We start from the raw sequence: 13,621 nt of genomic DNA, 5'->3' as shown, positions 1-13,621 counted from the left end.
ACACCTATTTATTACAAATAACTAACTTAACTTCTTTTCTTAATCTCTTCAAATTAGTCAACTGGATCTTATAATTAGGATCGGAGGTAGTATTAAAATATTTTTATGTGGACTAGATAAAAATCCTCCCATTTTCAAGCAGGACCCGTATCATAATTTGTTTGTAAATATAAAATTTAATTATTATGCTATTATGAGTTGAGTTGTTAAGCTTCTCTAGAATTATATTAGAAGGACATTTTGAAAATCTAACAAACAATATTCTAAGCATGTCTTGACATCTGCCATATATCATATTCAAACGTGTCCTAGATATAAGATTCTGTCAATTCTCATACTAAACACGTGTAACTGTAATAAATATAGAATATGATTACATTAATTATATATTGCATATCATAATCACAATATATAAGAAAATTGCTAGTGCCGAGAATGTGGAAGCTTTTTTTTCCCCCCCCCCCTTCTTTTTTAAGCAAAATCATCCAATATTCTAAGTATGTCTTGAATTAGAAGATTTTCATCAAAACTGAAGCTAATCCAGATTTCAGTCAAGTTGGGGTCCTTTCAAGTAGAAAACTCTATACTAATGTTGCTACGTTTCTGAATTTAAATTAAAAAAATTCTGATTAAATTGGATTAACTCTCTTATATAGCAAATTTGGATGTGAAAATTCAAATTTGAGAGTAAAAGGGAAAAAAGTGTTGCATTGTTTTGTGGTAAGAAAATACAAGATATAGCCTCTCTTGGTTATGAGGAGATGTTTTTGTGAATAGTTTAATTGCTCATTTAGCTTCTACAAAATAAAGTGCAATCTTTTTCGTACTTGGATTTTTGTTTTTGGCCACACCTTTTCAGTTCCCACCCATCGTTAAAATTTATGATTTTTAATATAATATTTATTTATTTTTACAATTTCACACATGCATTTGTGCTCAGTATAATTTGGCTCATGCCGCAAAAAATATTTATGAAAGCTTACTTTTCATATGGGAAAAAAAATTAAATAATTACACTTGTGGGGGGGAAAACACGTTAGGTGTTATTGGAAAAAAATTGAGAGAATTTATCCAGCTTTTTAGAGAAAATAAATAACACTTAAAATATAGAACCATGATAAACAATATTCTATTTTACAACAGAGATGATGAAGCCTGCAAAATGCATCAGATATATTTCACCAGGAAAAAAAAAAAACATCAGACATAATCTGATGGCATAGCAGGCGTAAAATTTAAGCGATCAGATGAGGAAGATGGGATTTCACTGAACAAGGACTTTATATTAAGAAAATTTAGAACTGGCTTAAGAAAAGGCAAAATGAAAAATAATATTTTTATGGTATTTATTGTATTTTTTTTATAAGACTGTATTTATTATTTGGGTTAATATAATCTTTAGTCCATCAAGTTTGCGCTCATTTCGGTTTTAGTCAATCAAGTTTTAAATAATAGGTTTTGGTCTTTTAATAGGTAAAATAATCTAAATTTTTATTAGATTATAAGGACTAATGTTTTAAATGAAAAGAAACTTGAGGAATCAAAACATGTTGTTTGAGACCTTGGGGACCAAAATCAAAATGTAAGTAAATTTAAAAAAGCAAAGTTTGTATTAACCCTTATTATTTTTTGATATAACATATTAACAACACTGTTCATGTGACTCGTCTCAAGTTTATTTTTATGTATGAAAATGTCTGTTTGTTCTTAATTCAATGTTTCAAGAGTTGTTAAATTGAAGTGGACCACTCTTAATTTTGAATCTCTCCATCCAATGCATATTCCATTGTGCTAATTATACACTTAAACACTTTAAATTTTATATAGATAAATACTTCAGATCGATTTAATATGTTTCTAATTTAAAACAATTATTTCTAGGAAAAAATAGTGACATTGACAATTGAAAACTACTTTTATTTTTGTGTTTTAAAATTTTTTTGAAAATAAAATCATCAAAATATAAAAACAAATATATGCCAACTTAAATTTTTCTTACTTGAAGGGCTTCTTTCTGAATCAGCATCAACTTATTAACCAAAAAATACAATAATAAAATCAACCCATCAAGTTTACCTAGCTTTGAGAGAAAATATATAACACCTGAAGTATAAAACTAAAACCAGAATAAACAATCTTCTGGTATAAAACACAAAAGATGAAGCCTGCAAGATGCATCAGATACAATCTGATGCCTTAGCAGACCTAAAATTCTCGTAAACACAAGATGAAGAATATGGGATTTGAATGATTTCAGGTGGAAGAGGGTTTGGTGGCTGTGTAGGCAGTGACTGGGTATTTCTTAGCATTCTTGACAAGTTTTGTGAGAGCGGCTTGTCCAAGATCAAGCCCACACACATCAGCAAGACGCACTAAATACAACAAAACGTCTGAAAGCTCTTCTTCCAAATGCTCTTTATCATCACTGCTCCAATTTGGTAATCCCTTCCCCACTTCTCCTTTCCACTGAAATATCTCAGATAGCTCCCCCACCTCTCCCACCTGCATCATTAATACACCATCAGAAACAAATATCCATCTCCATTTCAGTTTGAGAAAGACAAGGAAACGAGTTTAAAGAATCTGGAAGCAGAATGGATGGTTAGGTGATGATTTCATTTTCTCTGAGATCTTCTCTTTTCCGATAATTACAAACACAGTGTTTAATAAGAGCTCACAGAGGGCTTACAAGAGCTAGAAGGAGATTTCTGGGACTGTGATATTGATCCCACCCTCTCACTTCAGCAAACTCAGCAAGCCTTTTGCTCAGTTCCTGAAGGGAAACATCCCTTGATGTCTTAGGGAATCTGTGAGGGCACTCCATATATCTGATTATTACGCTTCATCCACAGGCTCATGCATGTCCAATTTATAGACAACTTGTGAGGGGGAAGGGTTGTGATAGCGGCAGATAGCGATAACAAAAGAATCGAGATGATTCTATTTTTTGTTCTTCTTTTTAATAATTTTACTTTTCTTCCTTCTATCATATTTTGTCACTAATGCATGCACTAAAGTGTTATAGTGGACGGGCACTCGAGTGTTCTTGCTGTAGGACAATGATCATGTGGGTGTGTCTCTTTCTTTTCATTCATGACTTCAGGTCACTCACTAAGACCCACCTGAAATATTTTTGGACTATTATAGACATCCACTATTGGCCCCCATTCCCCAGATTTATTTAATACTCAACTGTAGACATAAATCTCTGCAGAATCCAGGTGTGCTTTCTCTCTAGAGAATCCAATCTTATTCCTTAGCCTATTGGGATGCATCTTCCTTCCACCAAGTTAGCAGAGAAGATTTGCAAAATCTAGCCTACCCCATCCACAAGAAAGCAAGCACCTAATGGAGGGACGTCACTTTTGCAGATTAAGTATATTGATTTGAACTCTAAATCTATACGTGTAAGAATTTGACAAAATGGGTCAAGAGTTTGGTATTAATGTAACAGAGTCTGTCAGGTGAAACCATAATTTCTGTACAGAAACAATTTGACAGAATGGGTTGAAGGTTTGATTCTTCTGGCCTCCATTTCTTTCTGCGTAAAGTATGATGTGCATATGTGTGGACTTTGCAATCCAAAGAACAAATATTGGATGTGTGAAAGATAATAATAAAGCACTTCATACAACTTGAAACTTTTGGGGTTATGCTTTGCATGTTGGCATGCACCTAGATGATTGTGCTTGTACTGACAGCCTCCCTAGCCTCCCCATCCATCATTTTCTTGGAACAATCAAACTTGATACAGTTGGATGAAGGGGTGTGCAGCTATCTCCTGCTACTTTCCACAATCATAAGGAGAGCAATAAAGTAAAAAAAGCTCACATGTAACCTTTATCAAGTCCTTATAATTTCCATTCCATCTGTCTGGCTCAGACAGTTTCACAGCTGTACAACTAAGCAATAATGAGGCTTAAACCAAGTGAACTGATGTAAGAAAAAGTATTCTGAGAATGCGGCATGAAAATTAAGCTTAAGCTATCTTATGTATCTATCTCTAAATTGAATACTAACCAATTTTGAAAGGAAAACAGTGAGTTGCTTGGGCTACAGGTTTGAGGTTATGCGGCCGGGGAAACCGACAGGTATCACAGAAGGCAGAGATAAATATAGCCTTTGCTGTATTGGAAAGAAATCTTTTTTAAAAGTTAAAAAGCATATTGCTTTCTTGAAAGAAATTTCTTACATGTAAGGGAAGTTTTATACTTTTATTCATTATAATGGGAAGTTATTTTTCTGCCCGATGTAAACTGCAAAGTAGTGTTTTCTAAAGTGTTTCAAATATTATAAATCAAACAAGACGCGGAGGCCCACATTTAATTATCACTAATTGCATCGCATAATTAAGAGCAAGAATGGAGAGATAACGAAGTGTGAAAGGAGCTTTAAAGGATCTGTAATGTAAGAGGTGGGGAACAGAGAAAGGAGAAAAGTACGGAACGGCCTCTACAGAGCATGCCTTCTTGTCGGTGTTTTACCTCTCATTTATTCATCCAACCTCATCATTGTCATCATCTTACCTTTTATATTCCTTGATCTCAGAAAACACTCAAATTCAACCAGGTTCAGATTCAACAGCCTCCCGAAACATGTGTAATCTTGTTTTTTTTAACTATTTGCAATTCTGTCCTTCGGCCAACAAAAAAAAACTATTTGCAATTCTGTCTTTTGATGTTTCAGTTCGCTTCATACGCTTTAAGTTAATGAAAAATCACTCTTCTTTCTCTGGCAGGTGCGTTCATTCATACATTCTTCCAAACTTATTCTTCAATCACCTGTATTGAATACGAATATGATTATAATAATACCCTGATTGTGTTTTAACTTTACATGCAAATTTTCATAATTAGACATCCATATAAGGCCAAAGAAAATAATATCATCCCGTAAAAAGCCATGCTAGAGTCATATTATCATCCCCTATAATGGGAATCTATATGAGCTAAAGAAAGCACCTTTGATAGCTATGCCTCCTCTTTTATGTTCAGTTCATACCTTTTTATTATAACCTCTCTGGTTCAGGCCATGTTATTACTGTACCACTATATCCTGCGAAGGAAGACGACAAGTAACATATCTGACTCTTAACCTGTGAAGACAAAAACGGTAAGATGTTGATATATATTCCTGGGCTGCACAGAAAAGCCATGCGTATCAATCCCAAGATTGAAGCTAATGAAGCAAAACTAGACACTAGACACTAGGCTCTAGAGCTAAGCCAAACCCTCATTTCTCATTTATCTCGGAATTCCTACAAGTAATTCTCGGAAAACCCCACATGCTTTCATGATGATGATCGTGAGGGCTTGCTAATAATGACTAATTCATAATGATTAGCCCGCCGTCCATCCATAGCCACAATCCCCATTTAGGCTCCGGAAACAGAGGAGGGGGAGTGTGTTCTAAAATTATATAATATTATCCAGCCTTTTACACCGCCGAATCTTTTTCATCTTTGGAAATTAAGAATCATGATGAATTTCCAATTCCAAAATAGCTTTTATTGTTATTGAAATATCATCCACATGAGACAGCATAATGTGAATAAATTGACTTAGAAAATGCTGTTTTTCCACGAAATGACACTGAGATATACTAGGTCCAACCTATACCTCACTATTTTAAGGCAATATGAGATGTTACACAAGTTCACACATCAGTAACAATAACCAGCATTGTATAATTTTAAACTTAAATCTTAATACCACTCTGTATTATTGGCTGCAGAACCAGCTTGTATTTGATATAAACAAACCGTATTTAATTATCTAATGGATGCCATTTTATTCTTCTCTATAGCCTGTGTCAAGAAAATAACAATACAGCAAAGAAATAGCCAATTTACGGGAGTTTTGCTAGCTGCTAATAAATCCCTTTCCTTGATCACAGAGTAACAGCCAAGTCTTGAGCATCAAGTACAGCCCACAACATATCAGAGACACAGAACATAACTAAATCATATAGAAACAACAATAAACGACAGTAAACAGTGAATGACAATTGCACAGACGAGAAAAGAGAGGATATCAGGGTAAAGAGAGAAAATGATTCAGGCAAGAAGACGTCAAAATTCTCCACTCCCATCTCAGTATAGCAAACCACGCACGCATATATAGCTATACATTCATTAATCTCTGGACTTAAATGACTTCTCCCGTACTCTGGTACTCCTCCGCAAAGCATATTGTGCTTGGTCCATATTTCTAGCCTCGTTCACCATCTCATCAGCGTGGGACCGAATGGAATTTGGCCGCAACATATCAGGACGTTCCTTATTCTTCTCCATAATATGCATTTGGAACAGGTGCTTTTTGCCTTCAAGATGCTGCTTGAAAGCAGACATATCAATGCACCATATTTTGCATAGCTCACACCATTTTCTCTGACTAGGGATCTCTCCACCTTTTTCCTTGCTCATTTCAAACTTCTGTAGTTCAGCCCTATGCTTTTTACCCTTAAAGTGCAGATTGAGCAAGTCTTCAGTCATGCATGGAACTTTACACAGGTCACACCATTTCATTTGATTCCTTCTCCCCTCCATTCCTTTCTTCTGATGATGTTCCGAATCTTGCTCTTTTAGCTTTGACTTGTGCTTTCGACCCATCAAGTGTTGTGTTAGATTGAAGGGACTTGAGCATGACAATTCGCAGATTTTGCAGTATAACTTATCTGGGTTCTGACATTCTAGTGGCAGATCATGTGGATTGACTAGTTCTTTTCGCTTGGTACCTGAAAGGCATGGACTTGAACTTAGAAGGCTTGATAATGGCGATTGCTGGAGAGTTTGAATTGAGGATGAAGTGACCTGAAAATGCAAGAGAGCATTCAGACAAACCCTAAACGTGCAAAAAAAAAAAAAATACAATACCATAACATGATTTTCAAGTTTTAGAGCATCCCATATTTGTCTCTGAACACAAAGGAGAATCCTCAACATGCCTAGCAGTTTTACTAGATGCAAAAACATGGCTAGTCTACTAAGTTTTATACGATACTCCAAAAAAATACTATTCACAAATATCAATAATAAAATAAAATTATATTTTCAAACATTTAGAAGACCACAAAAGAGAATAAAAAATTGAATTGAACAAAGATATGACAAAGCCAGAGTGGCCAAGGTATGACAAGATAACAGGCTAAATATCAAACTGCAGAGGAAGAGGCTCGTTAATGGAGTCATTATTAATTAGAACGCAGATGATACCTTCCTCCGATATATCAGCTCCTTCTGAATTGCAATCTCCAAGGGTATTGTTCTTTGCTCCTTCTCCCCACCACCCATATCTCGACGAGAGATTCTTCTTCTTCAATTAAAATATCATTGATATGGTATAAACATGCTTAACAGAACTGTTTAGAGAATGGAAGCCAAGCTAGAATTGGAAGAGACCCCATAGAAAGTCACTAGGCAATGAGCATCTGAAGAAACCCCTTAGTTCTTCTCTTCCTCCAATAAATTGATTCCAAATATGAAGAAAAAATCAAACAGAGCCCCAACGATGTCATTTAGCAATGTCTTGCCTGAAGCAAAACTGGTTGAAGAACATGTTTGAGTGTTGAGAGAAAGGTTCCTTGACAGTATAACAAGTGTCTATGAGGATTTTGGAGGAATATCACAGGAAAATCTGTTATGACTTACGAGTACCGAATCAAAATCGGTAGCTGGTGGGGGCATTTTAGTAAATGACCAAGCGTCCTTTACCGGGGTGAAAACCGCATGACAAGCTTTCATGTATAAAATTATTCCCGGAGTGAAAAAAAAATGTAATAATAATGAAGAAGAAGAAGAAGAAAGGCTATAAAAGTCGAACAAAAACTAGAATTTCAACGAACAGTGTAAACGGTAAAAGCATCAAAATTGAGCAGCTTCTTCAACGTTAGGAATGATACAAAAAGTTCACTTTTCTGTATACGAAAGAAAAATCACCTGTGCAATAACAACAAAAGTATTTCACACTAAACTATGCCCCACAATATACACATTTTTTTTATCATATTATTTTTTCATCCCCCTTTTGGGTTCAATGTGTTAACCAGCATAGACAAAACCTCCTTCATATTGGGCCTGGCCTGCGGTGCCTCCGCCGTGCACTTTATCCCTATCCGCAACAACTCACCCATCTCCTCCGCGCCCTCTCCGAGCCCGGAGCCCATCAACAAGACCGGTATGATGGGCCGACTTAGCCCAGGACCATGCCCATATCCATAGCCCGTGACTCGTCGAGCCCACTCCAACAGGCACTCCTCCCCGCCATCAACAGCCTTCCTCCCGGTGGCTAACTCCATAGCCACCACTCCAAAGCTGTACACATCACCTTTCGTTGTCGCCTTCCATGTCTGACCATACTCAGGTGCCACGTAGCCCACCGTCCCGGCGACCATGGTGGTCACGTGACTCACTCCATTTTCTACCACTCTTGCTAGCCCGAAGTCTGTGACTTTAGCCTTCCCGTGTTTATCCAAGAGCACGTTGCTAGCCTTGACGTCTCTGTGAACAATTGGAGGGAAGCATTCATGGTGCAAATAGACCAATGCTCGAGCCACGTCAATGGCGATCTCTAGCCTTCTCTTCCACGTGAGTCTTGTTCGGTCTGTAACAACATCTTCCAAGCTTCCTCCTTCCATGTATTCGTAAACTAGGATTTTCTCCGACCCGTTTAGGCACCACCCGTATAGCGTGACTAAATTCGGGTGTGGCCACCCGAAGCCGTATCCGCTTAGAACCTCCATTTCTGCTCTGAACTCTCTTTCTCCTTCCAGCCCTTCCCTTTGAAGCTTCTTCACTGCGACTTCTATTCCGTCGGGGAATACTCCTCTGTACACGGTGCCAAAACCGCCTTTTCCTATGACTCTGTTGTCAGAGAAGTTTCCGGTGGCTTTGAGAATGTCGTCGTGCGTGAATGCTATCTTGTTCAAATGGATAACCTTAATTAGTTCAGACGACCATCGTGACGAATTGTCGGAGTTATGTTGGTTTTTTGTGTCTTCCAATAGGTATCCTTCTGGGTCGTGTGAACGGGTTTTCGCTAATGAACATAATATGAAAGAGAGGAGCCCGAATACCAATAGAGCGAGTGTGACAGCTAGAAACGCCAAGAACATTGACAGTTTCTTGGGGTTTCTGTTTCTGATTTCGTGGTCTCTGCGAGAGGTCGTGTTTTCTGTGTCGTCTGGAACGCTATCGATGAAGCTTGGTAGGGTCAAGAGTGGGTCTCCCAAATACGAATCTTTATCGAATGTGGCTAATTGTCCTGTTGGTGGGATTGTCCCAGAAATAAAGGCGTTGTAAGAAATGTTGAATTTACTGAGCTCTGTCAAGTTGTTCAAGCTTGTCGGGAATGTCCCAGAGAAATTGTTGTAGGACAAATCCAGATTCCGAAGACATTTAAGGTTTCCAATGTCCCATGGAATCTCACCTGAAAAGTTGTTTCTTGTTATGTTCAACACCACAAGTGGCAGATCTCCTATCACCGCAGGGATTTTCCCGGAAAATTTGTTCAACCCCAAGTGCAGCATGCTGAAATTTTGCATGTTCCCAATTTCTGAAGGAACTTCTCCGATGAGATTATTCCCGCTTAACTGCACATACCCAGAAATCTCCTTTAAACGAAAAAAGGAACCTGATGAGCAAATCGGGAAAATTCCATACCCTTTGAGTAATCTATCCCAAATGCTTATGCAATTTTTCCTTGTGAGGATGCTGTACACAAAGCTAAAAGGAGGGTAATCGGCAGGTATCCATCTCTTCATTGCCAAACATTCAACAGAACCGGCAGGGATTCCATTGACTTCATTTCGATTCAATTCGAACGTGGCCGTGGCGTTTCTTCCAATGTTGGTCAATTCAGGAGGGAAATTCCCAGTGAGATTATTGTTTTCAAGGTTTAGCCACAGCAGGCTTGTGCATTTTCCGAGCTCTTTTGGGATTTCTCCGGTCAATGAATTGTTCGCAAGCATTAACCATAAGAGAGAACTCAAGTTTCCCAGGCTTGGTGGGATTGGCCCTGTTAAATTGTTGAAAGAGATATCAAGTGCTTGAAGCTGAGCCAAATTTCCAAACTCAGCAGGAATAGTACCGGTGAATTGATTATAGGCCAACATTAAGAACTTCAGAGAAGTCATCCTAGAGATTTCAATAGGTAATGGACCTGAAAAACTGTTGTTACTAAGGTCTAAGCGAGAGATGTTGGGTAATTTGAGAATCCCCGATGAATTTAATCCTCCTGTGTAAGCATTTGAATACGAGAGGAGGAACTTCACTTGCTTGAGCTTCCCTAGTGTGTCTTGTATCTCCCCCCCAAAACCGTTTCCGCTCAAATCCAAGAAATTTAGAGTTGTCAAGTTTAAAAGTGTCTCTGGGATGCTTCTTGAAAATGTATTGTTGGCTAAGTACAATGCTTGGAGGCCTGAGATGGATCCCAATTCAACGGGGATATCCCCAGAAAATTTGTTACTTGAAAGATTGAGAATCGCTAGATTCTTACATTTACTGACATTCTTCGGTGCATTTCCTGTAAACCCATTGTATGAAACATCGAGTACTTCGAGGTTACAGTTTTCTGGGAATGCTTGTTCATACAGGGGACCAGTGAGATAGTTCTCTGAAACTGAAAACTCCTTCAGCCTCGCAAATCCCATCCAAATACTCCCACTGAGATTGTTGGTGCTCAAATCCAAGTACTGCAATTTTAAGCACTGATCGAAACAATGATCGATCGAACCAGTGAAGTTATTCCCAGAAACATTCAAAGTAACTAAGTTATCACAAATGGCAGGAAAATTCAATCCTATATCCCCATGAAGCCTGTTTCCCGACAAGTCCAGCGTCTCTAACCTCGTCAATCCAGTTAAATCTATCTCCCCCTCGAGAAGATTATGGGAGAGATTGAGATGTACGAGGTTACTGCATCGCCTTAGATCCGCTGGGATTTCTCCGGTGATGGTGTTCGTGGAAAGGTCAAGGTGCGTGAGCTCGGTAAGCTGCGAGAAATTCTGGAAAATCTCGCCAGCGATGCTGCTGTCGGAAAGGTCTATGCCGACCACTCTCGCCGCCGAGGTTGTCCCCGTATGGCTGCATGAAATTCCTGGCCATTCACATAGACTTGTGCTGTTCGCGTTCCAGAGTCTGTATCTTCCTCGATCTGTTCGAGTTTGATTATCCAGATGAGTTCTCAGCTCCAGCAGAATTTGTCTCTCTGTGTCCAGAATATCTTGGGCAGCGATTTTACCTGTGGGATCGACGAAAGAAAAAGAGAGAGAATCAAATTTCGCCTTGGAAAATGAAGTAGGGAATAACAGCCTACTAGACAGAATCAATAAACTTCAAAAACCCAGAATAAAATAGTAGTCAAACTGTTCAGAGAATCTAAAAGCACACTGACAAAGGACAGGGATGATATAAATATAGTATGTTGTGTCAGCGGCCATGACTATAAAGTAGTTCTGATACAGATGAAGAAAAGGATTATGATGAGAATCTGGTATCATGCCAAAACCCAGACGGAGAATTGAACCCAAAACATTAGACCTTTTTTGAGCTAGTACCTGCAGAAAAAAGGACTAAGAAACAGACGATCATGAAGCCCCGTGAGTGGGTTTCCTGCTCTGACATTTATGTCGTCTTCGAACCTTTCCTCCTCCGCTTCTGCTGGTTGCTTTTTTTCCTTTTGCAAAATTCATACACAGATGTTTTCCAGGATAAGATAATATGAACAAGAGAGGAGCTTCAAAGTGAGGAGGAGGAGGAAGGAGAAGCCACCGGATGTGCGTTGGGAGTGATCATGCTGGCAGGAAGGAAATGTAAAGCAAGAATAGAAACAGAGTGGTTCACATCCTCGTTTTCCTGTTCTCTTTTGGACTTGAAGAAGGATTATAATAAATGAATCATTAATAGATGTTGCTTAAAGCTGTTTATATTCAAGAATGTCAAATCCTAGTGATGGGTTTCTACTTTGGGTGTACTTGTTTAATGGTTTTCAAAGTGTGCGCGAGAGAGAGAGGTTCAGAAGCAAGGGAAGTGTTGAGCCGCAGTTGCTGACCGGTTTAGTGCGAGGAAACTGAAGTGGCGTGAAGTCTCAAAGGTTTGATGTTTGTGTTACTTTCGGGGAAGATTGAGTTGCAGAAGAAAGAAGAGCAGGTTGCTTAGTTTGGAACATCGGGTTTTAAAATAGATTGACAGAGAGCAGGCAGGTTTTGGGAATCCAAGGAAAAACGAACACACTTGGACGGACACGGTTTTTGAATCTGCTGAGCCGAAGTTGGACCAAAATGCTTCTGTTTTCCGTTTCTTAATTTCTTACGAAACTTCATTAATAAAGTGGTTGCCGCCTTTTACCCGCTAAGTCACGCGAGCGGGGGAACATGATTTCCTTTAAATAAATGTGGTGGATTTTTAGGTCCCTCGTTATTTAATTGTTCTTCATTACTTATATAAATCGTAAATGTTGTCACATCTTTTAATATTGATTTTAGTCTTCATAGTTGATATTATCCTAATATAAAATATTTTAATTGGACATGATAATGATCGAATTTGATGCATTAGCTATTATATTAAAAAAATATTTTAATCCACACCAGGATTTTATACATTGCTTGGTAATTTTAAAATGCATATTATTTAAAAAAATAAATTATGGTAATTTGTTTTGAACTTATTAGCATAAAGCTATACATATCAGATGGGGAAACCAGAGTTTTTGACCAAGGAAAAGGAAAAAGAAAACAAACAAACAAACAAAGAAACGAGGGAGGGAGACAAAGTTAGAATACAAAAGGGCAAAGACGAAGACCACAAACAGCTTCTTTGCCCCTTGCCCTGCGCCAAATGGATTCACACCACATGCACACATTGGTCTACCATAGTTTAGTTGGGCCCTACAATTTATTAAAATTGCAACACTTAGGGTTTGGTTAAAATTGCGGTTGGAAGTTTTATTTTGGCCTACATGAATATGTTTATAAATAATTATCATAAGTCGTTTTAAACAAGTGTTCAATTCTTCTAAAACATACTTATATACTACCTCCGGTCCTAATTATAAGAGCTAGTTAACTAATTTGAAGAGATTAAAGAAAGAAATTAAATTAGTTATTTGTAATAAATAAGTATTATGTTTTCTAAAATATCCTTGCTAATTAAGTATATTGGTTATAACTACCACTGTTAAAAGGACTATCTTGAAAAAAATACATAAATATGAGAGACAACATGGATTGAGATCTTATATTTAAGACCAAAATAAAAGTCAAACAAGATCTTATATTAAAAACCGGGGGTAATATATATTACTCGTAAAAAAAAGGCATTTACAAATTATTTATTCATAATATTTTCATGCTAACATGAGATTATAGCCCACATTTTCGTAATGCATGGGTAAAGTCCTTATATTTTATATCAAACTTTATTGATTATACACACACACACGTTATTATAATACTAGTATATAGTGTATATGTGTGTATGGATGGTGCGTTTGAGGCGATGTTTGAAGACAAGTGATGCATATGAAAGAGGACATAATTAAAACTTGCCAATCAAATTGGTTGGCTTGCTAGGGACACTATTTAGACAACAATGTTTATAAATTTTGTTTTGTACGATCCATTA

The 13,621-nt window shown here is 37.6% G+C and overlaps 3 protein-coding genes across 3 annotated transcripts; all 3 read right to left on the bottom strand.

Annotated features, from left to right (window-relative positions):
* Nucleotides 1–2,048: 2,048 nt before the first annotated feature.
* On the bottom strand, nucleotides 2,049–2,835 carry LOC114721791 (dCTP pyrophosphatase 1). Its single transcript, XM_028907650.1, has 2 exons — nucleotides 2,690–2,835; nucleotides 2,049–2,502 (listed from the first exon to the last, which is right to left on the bottom strand). Exons 1-2 carry the CDS (start codon nucleotides 2,822–2,824, stop codon nucleotides 2,254–2,256), a joined length of 384 nt encoding a protein of 127 aa, XP_028763483.1. The 5' UTR covers nucleotides 2,825–2,835; the 3' UTR covers nucleotides 2,049–2,253.
* Nucleotides 2,836–5,875: 3,040 nt separating this feature from the next.
* On the bottom strand, nucleotides 5,876–7,668 carry LOC114721787 (UBP1-associated proteins 1C-like). The gene is made up of 2 exons (XM_028907646.1): nucleotides 7,214–7,668; nucleotides 5,876–6,811 (listed from the first exon to the last, which is right to left on the bottom strand). The coding sequence occupies exons 1-2, from the start codon at nucleotides 7,289–7,291 to the stop codon at nucleotides 6,134–6,136; spliced, it is 756 nt and encodes a 251-aa protein (XP_028763479.1). The 5' UTR covers nucleotides 7,292–7,668; the 3' UTR covers nucleotides 5,876–6,133.
* Nucleotides 7,669–7,852: 184 nt separating this feature from the next.
* Nucleotides 7,853–12,188, bottom strand: LOC114721785 (probable LRR receptor-like serine/threonine-protein kinase At1g74360). The gene is made up of 2 exons (XM_028907644.1): nucleotides 11,554–12,188; nucleotides 7,853–11,237 (listed from the first exon to the last, which is right to left on the bottom strand). The coding sequence occupies exons 1-2, from the start codon at nucleotides 11,618–11,620 to the stop codon at nucleotides 8,014–8,016; spliced, it is 3,291 nt and encodes a 1,096-aa protein (XP_028763477.1). The 5' UTR covers nucleotides 11,621–12,188; the 3' UTR covers nucleotides 7,853–8,013.
* Between the last annotated feature and the right edge of the window lie 1,433 nt (nucleotides 12,189–13,621).

Source organism: Neltuma alba, unplaced genomic scaffold, assembly GCF_004799145.2.
Source record: "Neltuma alba isolate B1F8T4 unplaced genomic scaffold, ASM479914v2 tig00012070_pilon, whole genome shotgun sequence".
Taxonomy (NCBI): domain Eukaryota; kingdom Viridiplantae; phylum Streptophyta; class Magnoliopsida; order Fabales; family Fabaceae; genus Neltuma; species Neltuma alba.
The sequence above is the reverse complement of the archived record's forward strand: the minus strand, read 5'-3'. Positions and strand labels throughout refer to the sequence as shown.

Excerpts from the sequence above, each read along its gene's own strand:
- LOC114721785 (XM_028907644.1), bottom strand. The coding sequence starts at position 11,620 with ATGTCAGAGCAGGAAACCCACTCACGGGGCTTCATGATCGTCTGTTTC. Across the intron at positions 11,238-11,553 it reads CTTAGTCCTTTTTTCTGCAG|GTAAAATCGCTGCCCAAGAT; the intron begins GTACTAGCTCAA and ends TCGATCCCACAG.
- LOC114721787 (XM_028907646.1), bottom strand. The coding sequence starts at position 7,291 with ATGGGTGGTGGGGAGAAGGAGCAAAGAACAATACCCTTGGAGATTGCA. Across the intron at positions 6,812-7,213 it reads AGCTGATATATCGGAGGAAG|GTCACTTCATCCTCAATTCA; the intron begins GTATCATCTGCG and ends TTGCATTTTCAG.
- LOC114721791 (XM_028907650.1), bottom strand. The coding sequence starts at position 2,824 with ATGGAGTGCCCTCACAGATTCCCTAAGACATCAAGGGATGTTTCCCTT. Across the intron at positions 2,503-2,689 it reads GAAATCTCCTTCTAGCTCTT|GTGGGAGAGGTGGGGGAGCT; the intron begins GTAAGCCCTCTG and ends TTAATGATGCAG.